Source organism: Porites lutea, chromosome 13, assembly GCF_958299795.1.
Source record: "Porites lutea chromosome 13, jaPorLute2.1, whole genome shotgun sequence".
Taxonomy (NCBI): Eukaryota; Metazoa; Cnidaria; class Anthozoa; order Scleractinia; family Poritidae; genus Porites; species Porites lutea.
In genome coordinates this window covers 6,568,673-6,593,596 of record NC_133213.1, presented here as the reverse complement: position 1 = coordinate 6,593,596, position 24,924 = coordinate 6,568,673, and the positions used below count along the sequence as shown (strand labels likewise).

Here is a 24,924-nt window from a genome sequence, read left to right as displayed (position 1 = left end):
ACCTAAGTCCCTGTTAAAACATACGGACATTTGAATGAAACCTCATGTTCTTCGAGACTATCGTTACTACAGACACCCCAAATGTACGGCAGCTGAATCTTCGACAAAACGAATTAACATTTCACTGAAAACTTATTTGAGACCAGGGGCACCCAGCGCGATTATATTCTGTGAAATAACTGTTCGAAGAAGCAAATATTGTCTAGAAATTTCTAAAGCTTAGGAAAGGCTAAAAATTTCTGAATAAACGCTCCATTAGTCTAAAATATTCGGAGATTTTCTAATAGCTTAACTACGATTTTCAAATGTTGTGTTTTCACATTTTAATATCAAGATATTGCGATTATTGTTCAAAAAAAAGATCTCCTAAATTTTTCGGTATATATACAATGAAAGACGACGAAAGCAAGGCTACTTCATGTCCTCGAGGGTAGCTAACACTTTCGGATGAGACGAAAAAGCCAGCTAAAGACATCCGACAGATAAATAGTTTTTAGGGTAACCCCAAGTTGACCAAAAAGGCCTCTAAAGCATAGAGAAACCCACCTGAGACTCTTATGGCGTATTTGGAAACATTCGCTATTGCGGAGAACACGATAGTACGGAAGCTTCTGAATCCCCGTATCAAAAAGTACCGACGCTTAGCGGATTTTTCAACATTAACATAAGAATACAATATATTCTTTCATTTTTATCATCTTATTTGAATTTACTATGTTTCCGTTGATAATCAATCGAAATTGCTGCAAACGAAGACATATGTCACCCCTCTATTGCAATTCTCTTTCATAATGGAGAACTGATAGCATCGTCTTTTCTACACTAAGTAAACCCTCTCTCAAATTTAAATAAGCCCCCCTGTCTCTATTAAGCCCCTCCCTCCTCAAATGGGCTTAACATAAATAAGCCTCCGGGGGGCGCTTAACAAAGGATTTACGGTCATTTGAAAAATTAGAGCAACCTTCGGATTATAAAGATATAATCGTTCTTATCACACCGTTGTCACTTGACTTATTACACAAAGCAAACTAGAACGACACTTCTTTCTAGTTGCAGTCCTTAGGATCATGCGAAGAAATGTCGGCTATTTTGGCACAAGAAGGAAATAACACAGCAACGACAGACTTAGTAGAAAACGCTGGTAAGCAGATTGTTGCTGTGACTGGCAATGTACTTGGTGGGGTAGTCTATACCCACACAGGGAATGCTACTGCGGTGAGTAACAAAAACTTGCTTTATTGATGTGTCATTAGTGAACTTACGCAACAGGACGGGAGAGGGAAGAAGACGGCAAACCTTGTGTGACAAGCGTGACAATATTTTTGTTTGAAATAACTTTTCGCCAAAATTCACTTTCCTTTAAACAGACCTTTTTGTAAAAGACCAGAAAACATTGATGTTAAGTGAAGATCACGACAAAACACGTAAGAAATAGCCTTGTCACGTTTGTCACATACGAGCGTTCTGCCGTCCTCTTCTTCCTGTCGTCCTGTTGCGTAAACTCACTACTGTCTTATTATTAACGCTATTCAGACCCTATTCAAACCAGGGAGGGCTATAGCACTGTACTGTATACTGAAGTCCTGAAAAATCAGTCAACCATCGTTTAGGCCTGGTTCAGACGCCGTACTTTTTATGTGCCGAACCTAATTGAATAAGTACTTTATGTACTTCAACTAATAAAATCCCTACCCTTTCATATACCTGAAGCCTGACAAAGGTACCCCTTTCGGGCGGAGTCTCCCCGTATAGGCCATCATAGGGAGTACCCCACGGGGCTTCTGATCGTTATTGCCGCCTTTATTGGACAAACAAGGATTGGATTCTATGGTAACGGTTTGATGGACTTCGAAGAAAAGCCCAAAAACAAGAACCGTTTTTGACAACGCGGGTCGCGTGTTATCCGAATCAGCTTTAAAAGTCTGAAAACAATGGCTACACTTTTAAATTACCCTGGCAGGGTGCAAAGAAAATCAGTTTTACAGCTTGCCATTCGGGCAAGCTGAGGCTAGCATTTACTAGCCCAGACGTCATTTCAACTAGCCCCAAAAGCTTTTTGATGAGCAGAATTGATTTCACAGTTCTTGTTATTCAAATTCCTCAAAACACATTAGTTGCCCGTCGGGCAAGTTAAGAACAGAATTCACTAGCCCGATAGCAAAATCCACTAGCCCCGGGCTATCGGACACTACTTTCTTTGCACGCTGCCCTGGGAAAAGTTTTATCTAATCGACCCCAGTTGTTAAAACATCTCCTTCTTCTCTCATTTCGATAGCTTGAGGACCTCGCCAAGAAGGCCTTGAACGTTTCAGAAACTATAGGAAGATACTTCCTCCGGCGTCTAATACCAGGAGAGAAACCGACGGTATTTCGAAGCAAACATCTCAGTATGCAGCTTGCCAAGCTGCTTGTGGGTGGCGAGGATAACAAGACTCGGGATATGAGCATCACTGGTGGGTCATTCAAATTACCGGATCTTCCCTTCTTGTCTGATTCGACTCGTTCATACCTTGACAGAAGGGTAAGTAAGTCGGCAGTACGTAGTAGAAGATGTTGTCATTGTTGTTGTTCTTTTCATTGTTTCAATTGAAATTTCGAATTTTACGGCATTAAGGAAATGGCCGCTAATGCTCGCAGCGCGTAATGCTTACTGAGAAAAGGAACTTGGTCTTTAATAAACTTGTGACTCAGCGGTAAGAGTTATCGGCTTTCAATTTTGTTATTCGGGCTCAAATCCCAGAAGCGAGGGTACCTTTCTCGTTCTTATCCTAAGAAGTCTTTCTTTCTCAGCTGTTGGCGCAGAGCTTTGCGAGTTCTCTCTCACTCTTTTTCTCCCTCTAATCATAGGAAGTTTCTAATGGTTACCAAACTGTTTAAGACGGAATCCACCAGGAAACTGATTAATTTTAATTTTCAGTGGACAAAACCCCTGTACAAGAATTGGATTACACATGTAAAATTCTGAAAATTTCATGTGGAAGATGTACTTTTGTGAAATTTGACATTCATTTTCTCGGGCTCCCATTAGATTTTTTTTTTTGGAGTTACTACAGATGATTTATTACATCTTTAGCCCTTGAAAAATGTAAAAAAGAATGCAATATTCTTTAAATCATTCTGGTACAAGGTTTTTGTCCACTGAAAATTAAAATTGCGCAATTTCCAGGTGATGGATTGGGTCAGCGACAAACCAATGAGTGGTGCCGCATCTCCCAGTTGTAGACCTGGATCAGTACAATAACAACTTGTAGACAAATATGAAACGGCAAACTGATCCTTACGGCAAGGCAATGAAAAAGTAAACAAAAGAATAAAACAAAAAAATATATATTTAAATAAATTTGCCCAATATTTTAGTTTGAAGACAAACTTTCTTCAGGGGTTTTAAGAACTCAGACACTTTCGAGTTGTTTCAAATCTCACTATTTCAGCTGATCGTCTGGCTTCTGAAGGATCTCTAAGCTAGGAAAACCAGTTCCCATGTTCTCAAAAACACTTTCTCTAGATATTACAAGACCTTACAATTTGCTCATACCTGAAAACAGAAAAAGTGAAAGGCTAAGACAACCTCCAAAACATAACATTTACAATAGAGCCCAGGTAACTCGAACTCTTAAGGGAAACGAAAAACAGTTCGAGTTAGCGGGAATGTGAGTTGTCGGGGTAAATTTCAGAGAAATATTGATGAAAGGAAAATAAATTTTTGTTCGAGTTAGCGAGGAATTCGAGTTGTCCGAGTTCGAGTTTTCGGGTTTCTACTGTAATTAACAGCAGTTAATATTTACTTAAAAACCTGGACTTAATTTCCACTTAATTTTCAATTATAATAACCATCAACCGTCAACAGCTCTTTAAGATATGACCGTCAAAGCTATTACGCCATTGAGACCCTCTGTTATGTGTGATGTGCTTCACCATTATCTTGCTACATATTGTTTTATGTGGCTTAGCTTATCACATGATCTCCTTTTTTTCTTTTTCTTTTTTTTAGATTCAATTTTCGGATGTGAATCCGTTTATATGGGCCAAAAATGGTACCCATAAGGCAGCGACCTCAGTAATCAGCTTATCATTCAAGGACGAATTTGGAAGTCCCATAACAGTCGAGAAAACTGAAAAGCAAATTGAAATCTATATTCCCACGGGGAGGGAAAACAATGATACCAACAAAGCCGCCGTGCACTTTGTTAACCCAGGAAATGACAGCATGATGTTTCATTCCTTTGAAATCAAACACAACGACACTGCTTTTGCCATTCGAATAGAACCAGTTAATGAAACAATGCTCGCTGTATATTTACGTTATGGGAGAAAACCAAACTTGACACATTTTGACTTTAAGTTCATTATTCCGGATTTCACGTCTTGCGTACTTCCGGGACAAGAAAACTGCAGCATTGTATCTGATTTTATGACATGCGTGGAAACGGAGGACGCACCATACAAGGACGAAAACTACACAAGACCGTTTTTGCCTGCAAGCTGTGGCCCGGAACCAGAGAATGAAACGGTAACAGCTCCACCTCCGGCTCCACCCTTACCCAATGAACAAGAGCAAACGTTTGAATGTCCTGACGCTTGCAAATATGATAACTTTACGTACGATAATTGCACTTGTGACGAGCTCCCCGATGTGACATTTCTATTCAACTCCTCGTTAGATGAAAACAATGACATATGCAAGGCGTTCATCGACTTTTCTCTTTGCCCAAACGACACCTTAATTTGTAAGGACTCTGTGAATTTATTATCTTGCTACCTGTTGCACTTGGATCGTTTTAAGCAGTGCCGCAGTATCCTCAAGACGACACCCAAATTGTTTTATGGCATTTACGCGAAATGCCTTGAAGATCCTTTCAGGGTTTTTTTCAACAGTACTGTTGGAAAAGCAGGCAAGTGGTTTGTGGGTATTGAATATTACATACCTCCAAACGATACTAACACTGAGGAAGACAAGGAAACGAAAGATAGTTTGGACTTTGGGGAAGATGAGCCTGATTGGGATAGGCTAGAGGAGTTTGGATTTTGGAGAAAACTCGTAAACAAAAATAGTGAGGACAATGCCAGGAGATTTTTGGAAGGTAGAGTTTTAAGATGGGCAACACGGAGAAGATGGGGAAGATCTTTTCAAGGCGACGATGTGTACGATCAAAACTGTAAGTTTTGGTGGTTCAAATGGTTCCAATGTGAGACATTTTTGGACAGATATATGGGTTATTGGAGGCTATGGCAGGACAAGAAAGACTATGGTGGTGATCGTAAACGTAGATCACTGTCGTCAGATTCCGATGAAACCGCTGAGCGACTTTGTGTAGTCGTCGAAGAGAAGCCCCCTCCTTTCAAAATTGGAGAATCATTGCCGCTTGTTGAAGAACCGCCAGAGCTAGACGAGAATGTGTCTGCACTCTATTCGTTCGAAGTCAGCCTTTACACATGCCTCTTCTGGGATGAGACCAACGAAGAATGGAGCACTAGAGGTTGTACGGTAAGATTGCCTTTACCGCTTTATAGCTTTAAAAGTTTCCACTCCGATCCTTAAATCTTGCAATGTGCACGAGCCAATAAGTTTGTTTTCTCATAATTTTGGCTTTGTTTATATGATGGTTGTTGTTATTCTTTTTTTGATAATCATTATTGCTTAGCAGCCGAATATACTGGGCGAACGGGCTCTGAGTGCTCCATGCATGTGTCAGTATAATTTTGAAGGCAGAGAGTAAAAAATTGGAGCCCGTTAGGGTAAGGGTTACGGTTAGGCTGCTCTCACTCTTGCTATATTTTTCAACGCTCGTGGAGGAATTTTGTTACTCCGTGCATATCCCCTATATCTTAGATAATTACAATTCATTATTTTTTACAGGGCCAAGGGTCGAAGGCCTGGATTATCCTATATTTAATATGAGAAACATGTTCATTCAGTTGCTACGAAGAAATTATTTGATTAAAAAATCTGAGCGCTCCTCATAGGAATGAAACCTGTGACCTTTCGGTTACTATATGTTTACAGGCTGGTCCAGAATCTAATGACGAAAAACTGCAATGTCTGTGCGATCATCTTACATCGTTTGGTGGCGACTTACTGGTGACACCCAACACAATTGACTTTGCGGAAGTCGCCCTAGGATTTGCCAACCTGGGGAAGACTGGCAATGTAGGCGTCATTATAGCCGTGTTCGTGTTCGTCCTTTTGTACGTTTTGGGCGTCATTTTTGCCAGAAGAGCAGACAGAAGAGACAAACAGCAGGTATTACGGAAAAAAAGGCAAATTTTACCTTTGAAGTTAAATTAAAATTGCAATAACATATATTTATTGCTATTAATTTGTTCTGCATTTTTATCCGAGGGTGGGGGGAGGGGGGGGAGTGAATACTTAACAAAATTGTATACGGAGCAGGCTCCTCCCCGAGTTCTTATTCCTTACCGTTTTTTATAATAAGGTTCAGATATAATGCGCCCTCTGATTCGTTGAAAAAGCGTGCTTTATTAGATTATTAAACACGGCGCTAAAGCTGTCCTATCATCTACCAATAGTTTATTTTGAAAATTAGAAAGTAATGCGTGGGAAATTTAACGGATTCTTTGTCATAAAACAAACAAAGAAGTCTTGACTGTGCTCTGTTCTGTCATAAAGCTCTTAGGAAGCGGCTAGAGCACTCGATCAAGACTTAGGGAGACACACTCTTCTTTCGTGCTCTAGCTGCTATCTGCATGCCTTACAACAGAACATAGAATATTCAAGGCTTCTTTATTTGGTAATACACCATTTATGCAAAGTGTTGATGGAGGTAATAGCATCATGTCCTTTAGTACACCTTTGATATTTCATGCAACAGAAATAGTTATAAATCCGTTAAATTTTCCGCCGCCCGGTTAGCTCAATGGATAAGCGCCGGTCTGCTGAACAAAATTGTATACGGAGCAGGCTTCTCCCCGAGTTCTTATTCCTTACCGTTTTTTATAATAAGGTTCAGATATAATGCGCCCTCTGATTCGTTGAAAAAGCGTGCTTTATTAGATTATTAAACACGGCGCTAAAGCTGTCCTGTCATCTGCCAGTAGTTTATTTTGAAAATTAGAAAGTAATGCGTAGGAAACTTAACGTATTCCTTGTCATAAAACAAACAAAGATGTCTTGACTGTGCTCTGTTCTGTCGTAAAGCTCTTAAGAAGCGGCTACAGCACTCGATCAAGACTTAGGGAAACACACTCTTCTGTCGTGCTCTAGCTGCTACTTGCCTTCCTTACAACAATAATCATCGGCGATGTGAGCACATTGGTCCATAGTTCGAGTTGATATATATTAATCTAATTGAAGAATGAATTGATTTTTTTCTGGTGCCGTTGAAAGACCATCCTCTGCATCAGCGATTCTTCTTTCATAACCACGTGGTAGTTAAATCTCTCGATCTTTTGTTGCAGCTGTCTATTGCAATGCCTGTCCATACGAACAAAACTGGTGACCACACTTACGAGATTGCAGTTTATACAGGGATGTTCGGAGACTCTGGTACAACAGCAAACGTGTCAATGTACATCAATGGTGAAAAGGGTGAGAGTGAAGTATTACCGCTTCAAGACACGGGTGGCGCAAAACGCCCTTTTAGTCGCGGCAGTGTCAGCTCCTTTGTAGCAAGGTGAGCAATCAACTTGTTCTCTATCCACGCAGGGTCTGGATGGCCATATTTGACCGGGAATTAGGAAAAGTAAAAAAATTTCGACCACTTTTCGGGAAGAGGGGACTCGCCAAAAAATCTTGGCGGAGGATGTTGTATTGGGAAATTAAAGACAACGGTATCCGGGGGAAAGATGTCAGCAGTTCGGGTTGTGTGATTATCTTGGAAAAGAAGCAGGATTGCGGGTTCAGGTTCACCTTTCTAGACTCTATCTACAGCAGCTGGAACTGGAACCCCAATGGGTGTTAGGCTTTGCTTAACTTCATCCAAGGTTAAATTTGATACCACAGTCTAGTGGGGACTCACTGACGCAATCTTGAGCTCACAAAGAGAGTAAAATCACCACGAACAAATTAGCTTTAGTTTGACTTTTTGGCGTCATTTTAGAAGTGATTCATAAAGGTTTGTCGTACTTAAAAACCACTTCTCTCTTTCCTGATTTCTTGGTGCTGAAAAAAAAAAACAGTTGTTTCTTCAGATCAGATATAATTGACCAAATCTGGAAGAATTTTGCTAAATTTGTTTGTGTTTGGACACTTGACTGACTCTTGTGGAGCTATAGATATATGCTCAGGGCCCTTAAATTTATCAAAACTGACCGGCCAGAACATGTTTTTCGTAATGAGAATAAGAGGATTTAGTTATTAATAAGGAATTTCCAGGCAGCTCAGTCTATTGATAAAGAGTATGCGTGGTATTGATTGGTTTCTGCACAAGTTCACGTAAAAAGCCTTTTCGTTTTCAAAATAGCTGGTCCGGACGTCCAATGTTCTGACTTTTAATTTACTTGGCGCTATTCACAATGGCCTTTTATACACCGTAAATCAAATCCATTTGTTAAATTGAAACGACGTTAATTCGGGTACACAGATATCTAGTGTGGATAATAGTACTTATGCAATCCGTGGCATTGTTTCATTTACCAGTATTCTTTTTGTCCAGATTACCGAACTCTCTGGGTCGATTGAACTATGTGAATGTGTGGCACGATAACTCGGGCTCAAGCCCCTCGTGGAATCTGCGACAAATTGTGATTCGCCACGTTCCAACGAATAAGAAGTCGTATTTTATCTGTAACCGTTGGTTAGCAGTGGAGAAGGACGATGGATTGGTTGAAAGGGCAATCTTCGTTGCCGACCAAAAGCAGATGACAGGATTTCAGAACCTATTTTATAACAGGGCTTCCAAGGACATAGGTAGTAACTGAAAGTTAGCGACCTTTACAATTTTTTGATTAATTGTTAGCCTGCGCAGCAAGCATTTATAATGGCACTGAATTGAACTGAGTGGAGTGCAATTTGGTCATAAATAAGGCGCCCTTGTTAAAATCGTACGAGCCCACAGCGAGAATTAGATTTGAAATCGCAAGTGTGATTACAACGGAAACTGAAATCCACCTAATTCAATTTATTTAATTTATCGCATCCATTTTCAAATCGCATGATTTAGTAGCCCATAAACAGGATTTTATTGGCTAGTATTAATATTTTATCGATCCAAAAGTCGGTTAATTGTAAAAAAAAAAAAAAGTTGAACCCTAAACATTTCTAAATCACGTTTTGAGTATTCAAGACAGAAATATTGCGATTAAGAGAAGAAGTGATGGAATTAATAGCACAAATTACTTGATATAAAACAGATGTGATTTACAGCAAAAAAGTATGATTCGTGAAAAAAAATCGCGCCGCTGAGATTCAATCAGGTTGCAGGGATCGCAAGGGATTTCAACGTGAATGTAACAAATTGCTAAATTGGCTGCCTGAATATTGGATTTACTAGTAGAATGATCGACAAGTTGTCAAAACTGACGACAGAATGCTAGACCACCTACAATTTGATTAAGAATAATCGACTGTTAAGCGGCGATAAAAGGCGGACCGAAACGCACCAATGACACTTAAGCTCTTCATAACCAATAACATTCCTGCTTAACTGACAGACGACCAATAACACCTCGACTTAATTGACCAGTCAGGTCAACAAGGGTTTAACACCATCAACTGACGTAATACAACTCACTTCGACTGTGAAGATGAATGCCGGGTTGCCTTCCCCTACGAGCAGAGGTTTCTCTCTTGCATAACTGTTAGCGTTTTAATACGAAGTCGTTCGCATCGCTTGTCAGTCGCGTTGTTGGTTTGTTTATTACGCCCCGGGGCTTAAACACTAAAAGCCATGCGAGACAGAAACCTCTGCCCGTAGGGTAGGTTGTCTAAGCGTCAGTCACTATCAATAATAGTCCTATTCAGGATTAACTCACCCGAGCTACTTATCTAACTTATCATTGCTATTCTTATACGACCACAGGTGATGGACATTTATGGTTTTCAGTGTATACGCGGCCGCCACACAGCTCCTTTACTCGGGTTCAAAGGTTGACCTGCTGCATCTCTCTGCTCTTTTCTTCTATGGTGGCTAACGCTATGTTTTACGAACTTGGCGATGCTGAGGCAAGTCTTCGAATCAAATTTGGACCTATTGACTTCACATGGCGGCAGTTGATGATTGGAGTTCAAAGCAGCATTGTCATTGTCCCTGTTAACTTGTTGATTATCACCATTTTTCGTTTCACTAGACCGAGAAAGTCCTCTGGAGGAGAGGAAAAAGCTGAACCCAAAGTGCAAGAAAAAAAGGCGGGAGCTAATACAAACCCAAAAGGGAAAACAAAACCGAAGGATGAAAAAGTGAAAGGAAAAGAAGGATCAGATTGCAAGAAATCAAAAGACAACAAGGGGCCAAAAGACCAGAAATCTAAAGATAAAAATAAATCTGAACCAAAAGCAAAGGACAAAAATAAAGCTGACTCGGAAACTAAAACGAAGAAAGAAGAATTGCAAAAAACAAATAGGGAAAAGACGGCGCCTAAAACAGAACAAGAGGTTACAAAGAGAAGAAAATTCAAACTTCCCTACTGGTGTAATTATATTGCTTACACATTGGCCTTCCTCACATCCTTTGTTGGGGCCTTGTTCACCATATTTTACAGTATGGTTTGGGGCAAGGAGAAGTCAGACAAATGGATTCTTTCGGTCATTATATCTTTGGTACAAGACATCTTTTTCGTGCAACCGTTGAAAGTAATCCTGGTTGCATCGATTTTGGCCATGTTGTTGCGGAAACCTCCCGAGGACGACGAGGAGGAAATAGTTAACGATGATGCTGAAGAAACAAAACAAGAGGAACTCACCGACGATACTTCGGTTGATGGCACGGAGGATCCTCGCAAGAAACTTTTTACCAGTGGTCCCGATCCAATAATAGTTGCAATGGCCAGAGAAAAAAAGCTTAAAGAAGCGCAGATGTGCAATATATTCTCCCAGCTTGCGTTACAGTTCTTCTTCGTCTTTCTTCTCTCAGTCGCTACTTATGGTAGCCGAGGAGGAGACAGGTTTTACCTCTCCAAGAATATACAAGATATTTTCAACACAAAACTTGGCAAGGTAAGAAACCCTTTAGCAGGCTACAAAGGAAGCTTCCGCACGCTTTTTCGTCCGTCAGTGGCAGAGCATCTGGATTTAAAAGAACCTAAAGGGTCAAAGGCCCGTCTCTTGTTGAACGAACTGCTATCCCCTGAGAAAACTGGCTGAACAAAAGAAAATATTCTCGACATTTTTCTTTGACTTCCTGAACATGTTCGACATCTCTTGACCACAGAAACGAATCAAAAAAACGAAAATCCAAATCAGCATTTCACCTCTGGCAACTTACTGTTAAACTCAAGGTTTCAAAATTTATAACCAATATAACCATGGACGTTTACCAATACTTCTGATTTCCCTATTACTTTTATACCTCTTTATAAGGTAGTGCTATAAGCGTTCTTAGAGCTTACCGTTACACAAACCATCCAGTAAAAAATCTCCTACAAAATTCTTGAACAATTAAATGTGACCTAGTGGGAAACGTGTCTCCTACAAAGTCTATCAAAAGCAATTGTAGAGACTAGAAATTTTTAAAAAAGAGTCTTTTTTTTTTAACACGAACCAAATGGAATGACGCGAAAATATCTGAATTCCAATTGCACTACATAATATCTTTTTATAACTAGAGCTATTCTTGTGAAAGTATTTGACTATTTTAAAGTAAATTCTTTCTTAAAGTTCGGGGGTTTTTGTACTTACTTTTTCTGATAGAGTGGTTTTCGTTTGAGTGTCGTAAAACCAAAACCACAGTAATTACTCTGGCCAATCACATAGGACACAGACAAGACATTGAACCAATCAAAACTCGAAGTAATTACATGTGGCTGACGCAAAGCGCGGGAAAATGCATGCAAGCGCGTCACAATTGGCTTTGGTTTTACTTCTGATTGGATGAAAAGGTGGCGCGAATCTTTTAAGCCAATCGCATCGTGTAGAAAGTGCAAAACCAATTACTTTTCGACACTCAAATGAAAACCGCTCTAAACGATTTTGTCACTTCCCCTTATTATAATTACTCTCAATTTTGATATGGTTAGGTCAAGGACGTATACACGTTTTGGTGGTGGGCTGAAAATTATATGCTTCCTAGCCTGTATGCTACAGAATGGTACAATGGACAAGCATTTGAAGAAGAAGATTTCTTTTCCAACAAAAAAATGTTTATTGTTGGTCTTCCACGCCTGCGACAGGCAAGAATCAAGCAAGGTTTGTAACAGATTAACTCTTTCACATGAAAGTCCCAAAAAACTTCCGTCCCCATTTTGCCTAAGTTCTCAAATCCCTGCTTTCAAATAAGGTAAATGCAGAATCTCAAAAGACCTATTAGGGACCCTATGCCACCACGCCTCCTCATTTACATATAGGTGATAGACAACTCTTCTTGTCAACAGAACCCTGTGTTGCTTGGAACGCGTATCCTGAGTTTACCCGGTGGTTTCCAAGTTGTTACCATGGCTATTCCTCTAACAGCCAAAACGACCAATCTGCCGACGCACAACTGGACTGGCTTGATGTCTCTCCAGCTTACGTCGTTGGTGGTTCGAGCTGGAGAATTATTGATAACGAAGACAGCGAAGATACGACCACCAACCTTTACAACACTCAGCAGACCAGTAACAACGATAGTATCAGTAGTAACAGTACTTATACCACACCTGCGCCAGATCAGGATGTAACAGGAAGCTTGGGGAACGACGATGGCAACGGGAATGGTAAAAAGCAACAGGTTTAGGCTCTGTCCACACGTGCTGGGCGTATTCGGACAAAAAAGCAGGTTTCAGAAAACGATACTTAGAGTGGAGGTTTTTTAAAACCGCCGACTTCTTGTTTTCGTATAGGTGGACGAAAACGGAGGTTTACGAATACCGTGATTTCGTACATCATACAGCGCACGCACCTGAAAGGAATGCTATCGTATTTCCATCGTTTCAGCGTTTTAATATGAACGGGGCAAAATATTTCGAATATATGCTGCTTGTGGACGCTTTTTGTTTCGAAAAAGGAGAGAAAATCTCCGTTAAAAAAAAGTAAATGCGTGGACGAGACCTTAGGCTAAGTTCACACGTCGCCGGACAATTTTTCGACCGGTGGAAAATTCGTGCGTTTTGGTGTTTCGCTCACACGAAACCACCAGAACCCTTTAAACCCTAAGATCAAAGCTATTCAGAGTTCCGTGTGAACAGAGTAAAAAAAATTGAACGGTTCCGTGCGAACGAGGTGTCCGGTCAAACTTTTCAGGCGGTTGAGAATTCGTCCGGTCCGGTACTGTTTGAACGAAGCCTTAAGGTGATGTTACACGAGATGATTCGCAATGACGATTTTTAGGGCAACACAGCGTTGCAATGTTGGAACAATGTTGCAACGATTCCAAACAATGTCGCAACGATGCTGTAATGCTGTGTTGTGTTGCGTTGAAAATCGTTGTTGCGAATCGTCCCGTGTAGCATCACCTTTAGATTAGCAAAACACCAACCCTGCACGTGTATCACGCTTTTTGTACATTTCTTTCTAATTGCAAAAATTATAATTTTACAAAGAAAAACTCATCTAGTTGCTTCGTAACCAAGTCATTTTCTTTCCTTAATGCTTCTACATTGTTTTTTTTCATGATCTTTCCTTGCTCAAAAGTGCAGTCAGGAAAAAAAGTGCTTTTTTGCAGCGGAGCAGCAAAACACACGTGTGCTCACTTCAACGACTGAGGTTTTTGTAGTCGCTTACAAAAGATGATCGCGAAGGCAATAGTCCAGAACTGCGGCAATTTAAATAAAGGAAATGTGATAGCGTAAAGGGAATTTTCATATGACGTTATGCCTGCCATATTGGTGTCGCAAAATAATATAACGGCGGCATTGTTGGTGTTCCAAAAACCAGTCCTGTGGGAGTAGAACCTTCTGGACTCCTTTTTATGTAAAAACGTTCTTTGTTAAAATTTGCACAGCTGCTGGCCGCGTGAGTGAAAACGTCTTAACCGTATTTTCCTCTATTTTATTTAGGAACTTCCAACATTTTTGCAGGCTCAGAATTTAGAATCTTCTGTACCCATACACTGGAGTACCACGATGCTTTATCTCTTGGTACACTCCCCATTGTCACGGAACGCAACACGTACACTGAGGGCGGTCTTCTTGCGGAGCTAGGGTACGATATAGAAACGGCTCAAAAAGTTCTTGCCAACCTCAAGGACGATATCTGGATCAACAGACTGACAAGATTGGTTTCGTTGGAGTTCGTTGCCTTCGAACCCGGCACCAATCTCTTTGCGTATGGTCGATACAACTTTGAATGTCTTCCAACTGGAGGGATTTGGACATCTTACCGCATTGATCCTATTTCGTTCGTCGGAAGCATCAACTCGAGTTTCAGTTCCATATTCATCGTTTGTTATGTGCTGATTATTATTATTCTCTTATACTCGATTTATCGGGAATTCAAAGAAATGCGGCAGTTGAAAAGCAAGTACTTCAAAGACATCTGGAACTACATAGAGTGGGCCTTCATCTCCTTTACCATTACAACGATTGTACTGTTCTTTTTCAAATCAGAATACACCAGGTATTACTTAAGTATCTTTATATGTAAAGATAAACAATGCTTTGCAGTCATAGTAGAGGAGTCTTGTTATGAAACCCGGCAAACATCAAAGTGGAAAACAACGGTGCTGTAGGTTATGTTGGAAGCTCCCCGATCGTGCACAATCCTTTGTTTTGAGTTCACAAATTTGGACTGGATAAATTAATGCGATGGATTTTGGTGTTCAGTAAGTTCAAAATGATAGGAATGCAATTGAACGACGTGCACGGTCAGGTTTAAAAAAGCTAACAAAAAACACGCAATGGACGGCTTAGTGTGTAGTATCAAGGGATGTTTTTACAACCGTATTTAGACAAAATACGTAGAGTCAAAATACGAGATAAGTAAACATATCCCACGATAGTACATTCGAAAGGGTTTAACAAGATATTTTTTTTCCCACTTAGATTGGATATATAGAACTTCATTAATTTGCACAATTACTTGTAACGAGAATTCGTGACATGAAACAAACGTCACTCCTGTGCAAGTCCAGTTTCGAGTGCCTTTTCGACGGTTTTGTTGTTTGGTTAAGTCTTCGCTCCCATTTGCTAGCCACAAAAAAGAGGGAATAATAAATAATTTATAAAGCTTATAATGGCCTTGCGGTTTTCGTGTAAAACCGCCATCCAAGAAGACAGAAAAAGAAAAAGGTTGCAACCGAAAGAAAGAAGAATCATCCGCCAAATTAACGAATTTAAGAAGAGAAGCAAAATGAATGGATTTTGTCTTACACAGGGTTAGCGCTTTAACGCGTTGGCGCTCTTCCGGTCTACCCAAACCTCCCTTTCAATGCTACCACCACTCCCCTCCCTTCCCCTCTAGGGTTACCTCTTGCCGATTGTAATATGAGCAATAGACCATTTTTAAATTCCTTTAAACAATTTCGCAAGGCTAGGGTTAAGAAAATACGTTGATTTGTTAATGATCTGTATATCCTACCCTTGGAAGCCTCGTCCATCTCTTCATTGTGTAAGCTCACCGAAACGGAATGCAGGAAAAATCTTTTCACCGTAAATTTGACATACGAAAATGATCACGTGATTCAACGTCGTTCTCGGTTACAGGTAAATGGATCTAAATGTCCCAATTATATCACAATCGTCTTTATCATCATCATCACCATTATCATCATCATTATCATCACCATCATCATCATCATCATCAACGTCATCATCATCATCATCATCATCATCATATTATTATTATTATTATTATTATTATTATTATTATTATTATTTCTAATAGGAGGCTGGTTGAGAAAGTGCAGGCCAACCCTTACGCCCGAATGAGCTTCGATTATGTGGCTTTGTGGACAGACACAGAGAGTGTGTTTCTCGCGCTGGTCATCTTCCTGGCGACAATGAAATTCTTGCGCATCTTAAAGTTTAATAAGCACATCTCCATAGTAACCAAGAGCATGGCAATTTCCAAAGGACCTCTACTTTCCTATTCCGTTTGCTTTGTGGTGGCTCTCTTGGGATTTGCTACGTTTGGTAACATCACCTTTGGCTCCTCAGCGTACATGTTTTCCACATTTCCAAGATCGATTGTTAATTCGTTCGAAATGATCCTTGGTAAAGGTGAGAAAAAACTTCGATTCAACACTGGACGAAAAAAATAGATTTACGTCAAATTTGCTTTTGGTCCTCACTAGCGACTCTAACATGTACCCGTACATGACATCAAGGACTATTAAGATTGATTTCCACTGACACGTTTTTGGCTACGCACGTTAACGTACTTAAATTTTAATCACGTAAATATAATAGAGGCAAGATAAAAAGTGCGGAGCTTAAACGAGAAGTTTAGCGAGGTTCAACTTTTACGCTTACGAACGACCTTTCAGTCATTACCCCTATTTTATTTGCGAACGTAAATTTTGCACTCGTACGCACGTAAAAATTACTCGGCACTGGAAATGAACCCTAAGATCTAACGACGCGACCGCAACGAGCACTTCAAACAAAACCAGTGGGTTTAAAAAGCAAAACAACAACTTTGCACGTGCATCGCACTTTTTTGAACATTTCTTTGCCGTTTTTGCACAACTACGAAGTGAAAATGCCAAATTTCGCTTTTTATGGAGAACGTAATCAGACAACGATGAAATTATATTTCTCTTTCTGAACTTGCTTATGCTTATATGTCAAGGCCGTCTTCCCTATCGCATGCGCCAAAGCTGGTTATGCATGCTTAGTAGGCTTGTGCTTGCGTCGCACGTTTGAAAATAGGTAAGGCCGGTTGGAATGACTTAACTCCATCAGTGTAAATTCTACAGGAATAAACCCATGACGAAATAATTAGCTATGTCTTTCATGTGCTTTTCTTGTTATTGTCCTTTCCTTTTAGGAACCAACTACGACGAGCTGGAATCCATCAACCGCTTCCTCGGACCATTCTTTTTCTTCACGTATTTTCTCGTTACGACGCTCATCTTGATGAATTTCTTTGTGGCCATACTCAATGACTCTTTCACCGACGCTAGAGAAATTCTTGAAGCGGAGTCCACGGGGGAAAATATGTCGGACTTCATTGAAGAATACGCCAAAGACAAGCTGAAGGAAATATCAGACGAACTACGAGCAATGATTGGCGGAAGAGAGAAGAAGAACGCTGCCAGTAATGACAAGCGCAAGAAAAACAAAACATGGGAAAGAGATTTCTTTTTGTACTAGCCTCGGAGCTGTGCAGCCCCTTACTGAGAAACAAGTAGGAACTGGAGCCAAAATGCATTCCGCAATTGCTTCTGGGATAGTTACTGGTGACGCGCCGGTCATCGGCCATTTTTTTCCTTGTCTCATGACAAGTAATAGTTCCAAGAGCCTTTGCGAAAGTAACTAGTCCCAGTTTCCTTTCCGATTTATACTTTTACACGCAACAGGGCACCAAACCAGGAAAGAGCACACTTTTATCAGTAAACTTCTGAAAACACCTTAATATTCTTTAATGAACAGTAGGGTCCCGTTCCTCAAAGACCGATTTGCGCTACTCCAGGATAGCAATTGTCTTTGCCTACTTTTAGATTGTTTAATTAGTGGATCATTTTCGGTTGACAAAACAGTATTGCGAAGTAAAACTAGAAAACGTGTTTATTATAGCTCAAGCTACATGTTCCCAGAAAGATGGCTTTGCTTAAATCTGGCTTTATGCGAGTTAATCATCTTTCAAGGAACCGGGCCAGAGGGTTTTCAAGCTTTACCTAGGCTGCAACTATATTTTAAATTATTTCCATGAAGTTTAAATTTTTAAGAGTTTGTGTAGAACGTTTTTGCTGGAGCAAAGCTTGTTGAGTCATTTAATTATTTAAAAACAATTGGATCAATTCTGGACTTAAAACCACAGGACAAAACCAAATTTAGGGTAATGTTTGTACTGTTTCGCATTCTTAAGCAAGTGTGCGTACTATAAAAGTTGCGCCCTTTTCTTCAATAAAGATTGGATTTATTGCGGCACATTCAAAAGTACCTGGTATTTTCAAAACCTGCACAATGTTCCAGAGGTGTCACTGGAGTAGTCACATCGAAGGATACGTTTCAAAGAAAAAATAATGATTTTATTATAATAAGAAAGAGTGTCTGTCTTAGAATTTACCTTCGATTGAAATGTAACCATAACAAAGCTATAGCCAAGTGGCTCAGTAACTTTAAAGTTCTCTCAATGGATCATTAATCAATAATTAACTTTGCAAGGTCTTTTTTAACTTGGGATATTTTAAAAACAAGAGATACGGAAGTTCTTTTTCAAGTGTGCTCCTTGCTTTGAAAACCACCAGAACAGTAACCAAGTTAGTTCAACGCCATTCTCTTTTTTTGAACTGAACTGTAACCATCTTTTCAATAAAAAAGACGCACCTGACAAGTGTTGGTTAATCTCTTTCAGTTTTTATCTATTTTCATCGCCACGCTCAGCCGTATAAAAAATATTTCGGTCACAGCACAATGATACATGGAGGGAGCTGCCAGCAATCGAGTTTATTATACGAATAAGTGTTACAGCAAAAGCACCAAAATATGGGATATATGCGAGAAATAAAACTACAGAGCTCTAATAAAAGCTAGATGCACAGAGCAAAAATTATCAAAGAAAACGGAGACAGCATGTCACTAAGAGCGATGTAGAAATCAATCGTAAGCATAACATATATAAACCTCAAAAAGCGCCCACGAGCAAACTGGTCGGTGTCAAGTGGTGTGAGATTCATAGGGGGTGGCTTTTAAAGGGTCTAATGATCCCAATGAGAACTAAACTAAACAATGTAAGCAACAAATAAAAGAAGTACATGATTACGTTACGCTCGAAGCATACCTATTTTACTCAGATACCGGTTTAAATCTCGCCAGATGTTAGGAGGACATTTTGTTTTGCTTTCATGTAGTTCAACGACACAGCTGACCATGGTAACGCTGGCTCAATCAGGTGCCCTACTTCATCCGTTTTTTATTACTTTATTTGTTGCGCGAGCTACGAGTAATTTGATAGATTTGTATGATTTTTCTCATTAAGTTGCTGAAATTTTTCCCAAGCAGGAGGGCATTTACAAACGCTTTGATTGGAAAAACAATTAAGTATTTGCTGTGCGAGTGACTCTCTTTTCTATTTTGTGCTTCTTTTTTCCTTGTGTTTTTGTTTTGGGTTTTGTGATTCTGTTTAATACTTTGCGTTTCTTTCTTTCTTTCGTTCTTTCTTGCTTACTTTTCTTCTTTTTTGTTTTTTGGTTTTGTGACTCTGGTTTGGTTTTGTGTTTCAGTTCAGTCTATTTTGTATTTCCGTTTTTGACTTTGCGATTCTGTTTTGCAAAATCACTTTTGTGTTATTTTCTACCTATTGGCCACCGTACTATTGTCTTAGTAAAAGTAACGGGATTTGTTTGACTGTCTGATTTGCATTGCTATCAAAGTTTTAATATTAATTGCATATGTTTTGGAGAGCACTCACTTTAGGGCACACTCACTTTGGCCGTTTTCTTTTTGGGCTCATCTTCATCCGCTTCTTACGCGCCGTTGACAGAAAGAAGACGATTGTTTTTACTGTCAAGATTCTCTGATTAAAGGGCCATCAATGCTTGGTCCCTGTACGGCGTCTTCCCAGGCCTTCGTGGTCAATGCATTTCGATGATGTATCCGAGACGTGACCGAAACGCATGGGCCGTGCGGAATAATGAGGCCTAGGGACTAGGCAAGGGCCTTCATAATGGGAAAGAGAACTCATTCGAGGCTGAAAAGGTATGGGGGAGGAGAGGGAGTGTAACACTTGCCCCTGGGGAAGAGTGTTGTTTTGGAAGTTGCAGATTGAAGGAAACACCTAAACAGATGGTAAATACACCTTAGACAAAAGGACAGCGATGTCAGCAGCTGAATAGTAGGTATCTCATATTAGTACATATGCTCAAGGCTATAAGTTAAGGCTAGGTTATTTGTGTAAAAACACTCCGTGGGAAGGACAACGATTTAATCGCTCTTCACAAAGATGATCTTGTTGGCCTTGCTTTGTGGATTACTCTTTGTCCATGGAGGTCAAGGTAATTTATGCTCTGCTCACTACATAGTTTAGCCAAATTCAGTTGACTAGTACTAACTGACTACCAAAGAAAGTGAAGTATAAAACTATAGTAGCCCCTTTGAAAATAAGGTGAAGGAACATAAAAGGCAAATACAAGAAGATTAAAACGGATTGCAACTGCCGTCTTAAAACCAGGAAGCCTGTTTTTTTCTTATTCTAAGATCTTTCGTAAAATTTATAGCTGCTCAATTTTAGTTTCCAAATTTCTCTTGCACTTTTGCGAAATTAAATGTTCGCGAAAATATGTTTTCACAGTGAACGATGAGGCTTATTATATATTACTACTTGCTAGCTATTAAATTACAGATCCTGCCCTTTTAACTTTGTTTCTGAGTTCGTTAGAAGATTTGAATATATTGTATGTTCTGTCATATTTTACAATTTTCTATGTAAGTCAGAGAAATCCTAAATCGTAACCATTCAAAAGAAAGGTTAAAAGAGATTATTTATCGATTAGAATCAAGAGTTTTTAACGCATTAACCATGTACATGATGAAAACGCTAGGTTCGAAAAGTCGGCTTTTGAATCTCTTTGTGGCCATTTTACCTAATCACTTTTGGACAATAAAATGCATGGAAAAATTTTGGAAGAACGCATCGGTTCTTTCGAGGAAGGATGTTGGAGTAATTTCAATTATTTTCGTTGCCATGGGATTGAGTTGCAAAGCTTTGTCTATGCTCTTTTCACATATGGAAGTATATCTTAACTGTTTCCTTATGTTTTTATTTTAAGCGGAATGTGGCAAACGTCCTATCACAACGCGTGTGGTTGGCGGAACGGACGCAGTACCTAACTCATGGCCATGGCAGATATCACTGCGAGTGACTATACGAGGGAAACTCTATCACATTTGCGGAGGCTCGCTCATTTCACCGACTCACGTGGTTACTGCGGCTCATTGTGTTGCAAACAACGCCACACCGAGTCGCTACAAAGTTGTCGTAGGTTAGAATCAAGGATTTACGCCGGCTGAATTCTAGCGGAAGAATAGAATAGCCTGTTAGCAAGCTCTTCAGGGCGCTCTGGCGGCGGGACTGCTCTCTGCTAGAATAGATGGAAGGGTATATTCTGCTGTGTCAAATGATATAGTTGATGCCAGACGAGGGGGGGGAGTCATGCACTTCCTCATTTAGCCTAAACTTGCATGTGCTCGTTAAAAGAATATGGTTTTCGGGATCTTGTTACGCCTTAAAAAGGCAGTATCTACGATTTTCCTATAAAGAGTCTTGAAAAGGATGTCTTTCTGGACTGGGAGCGGGGAAGTAGAGGAAAGAAATTTGTTTTTTTTTTTCGTTCTGATCTAGTACAAAACTAAATGAACATTGGTATAAAACATTAGGCGAGCTTTTCAGGAGGTACGGATTCCTTGAGTAAACCACAGAAAGTAGTCTAAAAGTCAATCTTTACAGTCGTTTCTTGACAGTTTGAGTACAGATAATGTCAGTTTCAGGCTGAAGTAGGCTCACACACCCGTTAGGATGGCAGCCTATGCTGAGCTTCACGAATCAGGCTTTTTTTTTCTGACAAGCTTCTGAAAAACGGGGGTAAGGGTGGATTTCCACTGTCACACATAAATATTTACGTATAAGAACAAAATAGAGGCAATGTATGAAAGGTCGACAAATAATCAACACAACGCTAGGTGTACTGAACGCTTGTGTATCTTTAAAGGCGAACATGACCAGACCAAAAACGAAGGCAGCGAACAAGTTATCGATGTGGCAGCAGTTTGCTATCATGAAGACTTCGCCCTGCATCATCTGCACCATGATGTTGCAGTACTAACATTAGAAAAACCAGTGACATTGAGTGAAAAAGTAAGCACTGTTTGTTTGCCTCGGAGTGGACAGCAAGTGGCTACGGGAACAAAGTGTTATATAACTGGTAAGTCCGTGAGAAGCAATAATAATTTTAAGCCTCACTCAAACGGGAACATGATGGTTTAACTCAGTTCGTCGGACATTATCAGTTGCATGCATGGCAATCTTGTTCCCAGCTAGAGTCCGCGTTACCGGCCCTTGTCTATCGGAACCCGCTGCCCGTTCCGCTGCACTATGGACACTATAATGTAACTCGGACTCTGGAATTGAGTTTGGTCGGATGGAACACGTGTAATCCGTTTAAACACCTCTCTTGGATGTTTTGTTAGGTAATGTTTCCTCTAAATGAATTGGAAGTCAAACTTTCATTTTAAATTTTCTTTGTTTTCGAGAGCAAATGAACATGTCGCCATATGTTGGCCAAGGTTTGATCAGTTTCGCAACATGTCCGATGCGTAAATTCGCAAACATTGTTCGTTAGTATGATAAAAAAAGCTGTATGTTAACCTCTCCTTCCACACGACTATGTTTATTTTTCGAAGTAAGATATAGTAACATCAAGGTATTTCGATGAATCGACGCACTGACGACGTCATCTATACAATCCACAGGCTGGGGAAGACTTATCGGCGGCGGGAGTCCGGCTACCATTCTCCAGCAGGCTGCCATGCCTGTGGTAGATCACCAGACCTGTGCAAATGCTAACAAAAACTTAGCAACTGTAGACCAGGAGAGTATGGTGTGCGCAGGATACGCTACAGCAGGCAATTTGATTAGCGGCTGCCAGGGTGACAGCGGAGGACCATTCGTTTGCGAAGAAAATGGACGTTTCGTTCTGCATGGAGCCGTGAGCTGGGGGCACCCTAACTGCGAAGCAGAGAGGACCTACACTGTGTTCGCTCGTGTTAGTTCTTATGTGGACTGGATCAAGCACAAAATGGCAATTGGAGGTTAAGGGAGAATTCATTTACTTCTTATGTTAGGCAAATACGCCAGACTTTCAACTCCATCCAGGAGACACAAAATTTGCCGTCCTGGACAAATGTTCACAAGATCTTTGTTTTTGCTACCTCTATTCACAGAACATTTGCCTTGGTCCCGAAGGTGTCTCCTGAATAGTTTGGACAGGGATACGAGCTCGTATAATTGGCGCTAGGGCTGACCGCAAGTCCGTTCCCTGCTGGAAATGTCTTTATTGCAATTTTTCGCTCACGGTTTGCATTCAAGATGGCGGCCCCTCAAACTCGAAGGCTGACTCGACTACTACAAGAATAAGGCTTGTTTAAAAGTTAACACATATCTGAAAACTCTGACTTGGAAGTTACGCTTTCAAAAATGTTGGCTACTGTTTCATACCTAACTCCCAATGCTGGACTTAATTGGTTTGATTCAGTATGAATTTTGCATTTCTTTTAGCAATATTAGGCTGTCAGATTTCCTAAAGAGCGAGACATGGTTCGTTGGGGGTTTTGTAGCTGCACAACTAAAAAACTATGTGGTATAATGCCCTTTCAAGTTGAATTCTAGCCTCGTGTACGTGGAGTGCGTCACCACAGCGACTTGGGTCCCGGATGTAACAATGTTGAAGAAGTCTACCACATCTTTGACAAAGTTCTTAACTTGTTGGAAGTTATAACTGCCTACGCTACCGGAACTGTCCAAAATGAACGCCAAATCCACAGACGTTTGGCAAACTGTGAAAAAATTCTCAGCTATTTACCTGATTTATAATTTTTAAGCCGGATTAGACAAGTTCAGGAGCCTATGTCATGGGCTCCTGACAAGTGGACTTCTACCATAAACAAATCATCTACAATTGTGTAAGGTGTTCAATGAATGACACCCAGATTAATCATCATCATCATCATCATCATCATCATAACATTTCTCCTTTCTTTTTTTCCCTTTCTTTCTTTCTTTCTTTCTTTTTTTTTTCGTCCAAAACATATAAAAAGTTGTTAATAGCGCGTTCTTTTTTTTCCCAGGTCACGGTAAAGGATGTGCTCCGACCCCCGCACCACCAACCAAACGACGTACGTTTCAGTCACACATTACTATTCACAGTTTAATGTCATAATGTCTACCAAAACCGAGAGCCGTCAGCTCCTCCTGATCAAACCGTAATAGATGTCTTGTTTAGCGCCAGAAAATCACTTATTTAAAATTCCAAAAGGAGCCTTTTAAGAGAAATTTTAAGGCGATTGGTGTTACGCGGCGTTGTCCTACAACAAGTAAACTTTGGGTTACACGAAGTGGGGACCATTTGACATAGGAACCGCACGTAGGGTCAATGCATTTCCGTCGTGATGTCACTTGGACCAGGTGACCTGAAGCGCATAGGCCGCGCAATATAATGAGGCCTGGTGACTAGACAAGTACGAACTACAAATTGAAATGAAGTTAACTCCCTGAATGTGAATAACTTATGTCATCTTTGTAGTTATGCGCTTATTTTATTGTATTCACTCAGAAAGTTATTTTTCTTGATTATTTTTAGCCTGCTTTGATCGATGGGGAAAGGCAACATGTGAGCGATACAAAGACTCGTGTGGGGTCCACACTGTCAGGATTAGCTGCCGCAAAACTTGCAACTTTAAATGCTAGGTAAAGATGAAGCCTATATCCAGGGCCTGTAAAGTAGTTAGCTTGTTGAAATAAATATCATTGAAAAAGCAAAAACCCGTGTATAACAACTTGCTTTGTTTTTCCAACTTGAAAGTTTAATTAAGGTCCTATACATTCACTATATAAGACAGAACTAGACTGCAATACAGTTTTTTTTTTTTTTCATAATCGTAAAATTCTCAGAATAGCGTTAGAGTCTCACGCGCGCAGACACGCGCGTAAAGTGCGAGAGCCTCACACGCCCAAGGGATGTT

At 40.2% G+C, this 24,924-nt stretch overlaps 2 protein-coding genes across 2 annotated transcripts in view; both read left to right on the top strand.

The window, feature by feature from the left end:
- LOC140922295 (uncharacterized) overlaps nucleotides 1–17,421 on the top strand; it is a 32,962-nt gene extending 15,541 nt beyond the window's left edge. Inside the window, exons 14-26 of the mRNA XM_073372294.1 lie at nucleotides 1,051–1,215; nucleotides 2,276–2,521; nucleotides 3,992–5,485; nucleotides 6,005–6,241; nucleotides 7,417–7,631; nucleotides 8,613–8,866; nucleotides 9,978–10,257; nucleotides 10,552–11,110; nucleotides 12,130–12,298; nucleotides 12,484–12,804; nucleotides 14,086–14,644; nucleotides 15,911–16,245; nucleotides 17,015–17,421. Of these exons, the coding sequence (XP_073228395.1) occupies nucleotides 1,051–1,215; nucleotides 2,276–2,521; nucleotides 3,992–5,485; nucleotides 6,005–6,241; nucleotides 7,417–7,631; nucleotides 8,613–8,866; nucleotides 9,978–10,257; nucleotides 10,552–11,110; nucleotides 12,130–12,298; nucleotides 12,484–12,804; nucleotides 14,086–14,644; nucleotides 15,911–16,245; nucleotides 17,015–17,340 (5,160 nt within the window). The 3' untranslated portion in view covers nucleotides 17,341–17,421. The remainder of the gene's footprint in view (nucleotides 1–1,050; nucleotides 1,216–2,275; nucleotides 2,522–3,991; nucleotides 5,486–6,004; nucleotides 6,242–7,416; nucleotides 7,632–8,612; nucleotides 8,867–9,977; nucleotides 10,258–10,551; nucleotides 11,111–12,129; nucleotides 12,299–12,483; nucleotides 12,805–14,085; nucleotides 14,645–15,910; nucleotides 16,246–17,014) is intronic.
- A 2,710-nt stretch (nucleotides 17,422–20,131) lies between these two features.
- On the top strand, nucleotides 20,132–24,675 carry LOC140922294 (elastase-1-like). Its single transcript, XM_073372293.1, has 6 exons — nucleotides 20,132–20,183; nucleotides 20,958–21,170; nucleotides 21,897–22,109; nucleotides 22,657–22,995; nucleotides 24,031–24,078; nucleotides 24,543–24,675. The coding sequence occupies exons 1-6, from the start codon at nucleotides 20,132–20,134 to the stop codon at nucleotides 24,647–24,649; spliced, it is 972 nt and encodes a 323-aa protein (XP_073228394.1). The 3' UTR covers nucleotides 24,650–24,675.
- The last annotated feature ends 249 nt before the right edge of the window (nucleotides 24,676–24,924 follow it).

Excerpts from the sequence above, each read along its gene's own strand:
- LOC140922294 (XM_073372293.1), top strand. The coding sequence starts at position 20,132 with ATGATCTTGTTGGCCTTGCTTTGTGGATTACTCTTTGTCCATGGAGGT. Across the intron at positions 22,110-22,656 it reads AACAAAGTGTTATATAACTG|GCTGGGGAAGACTTATCGGC; the intron begins GTAAGTCCGTGA and ends TACAATCCACAG. Across the intron at positions 22,996-24,030 it reads GCACAAAATGGCAATTGGAG|GTCACGGTAAAGGATGTGCT; the intron begins GTTAAGGGAGAA and ends TTTTTTTCCCAG.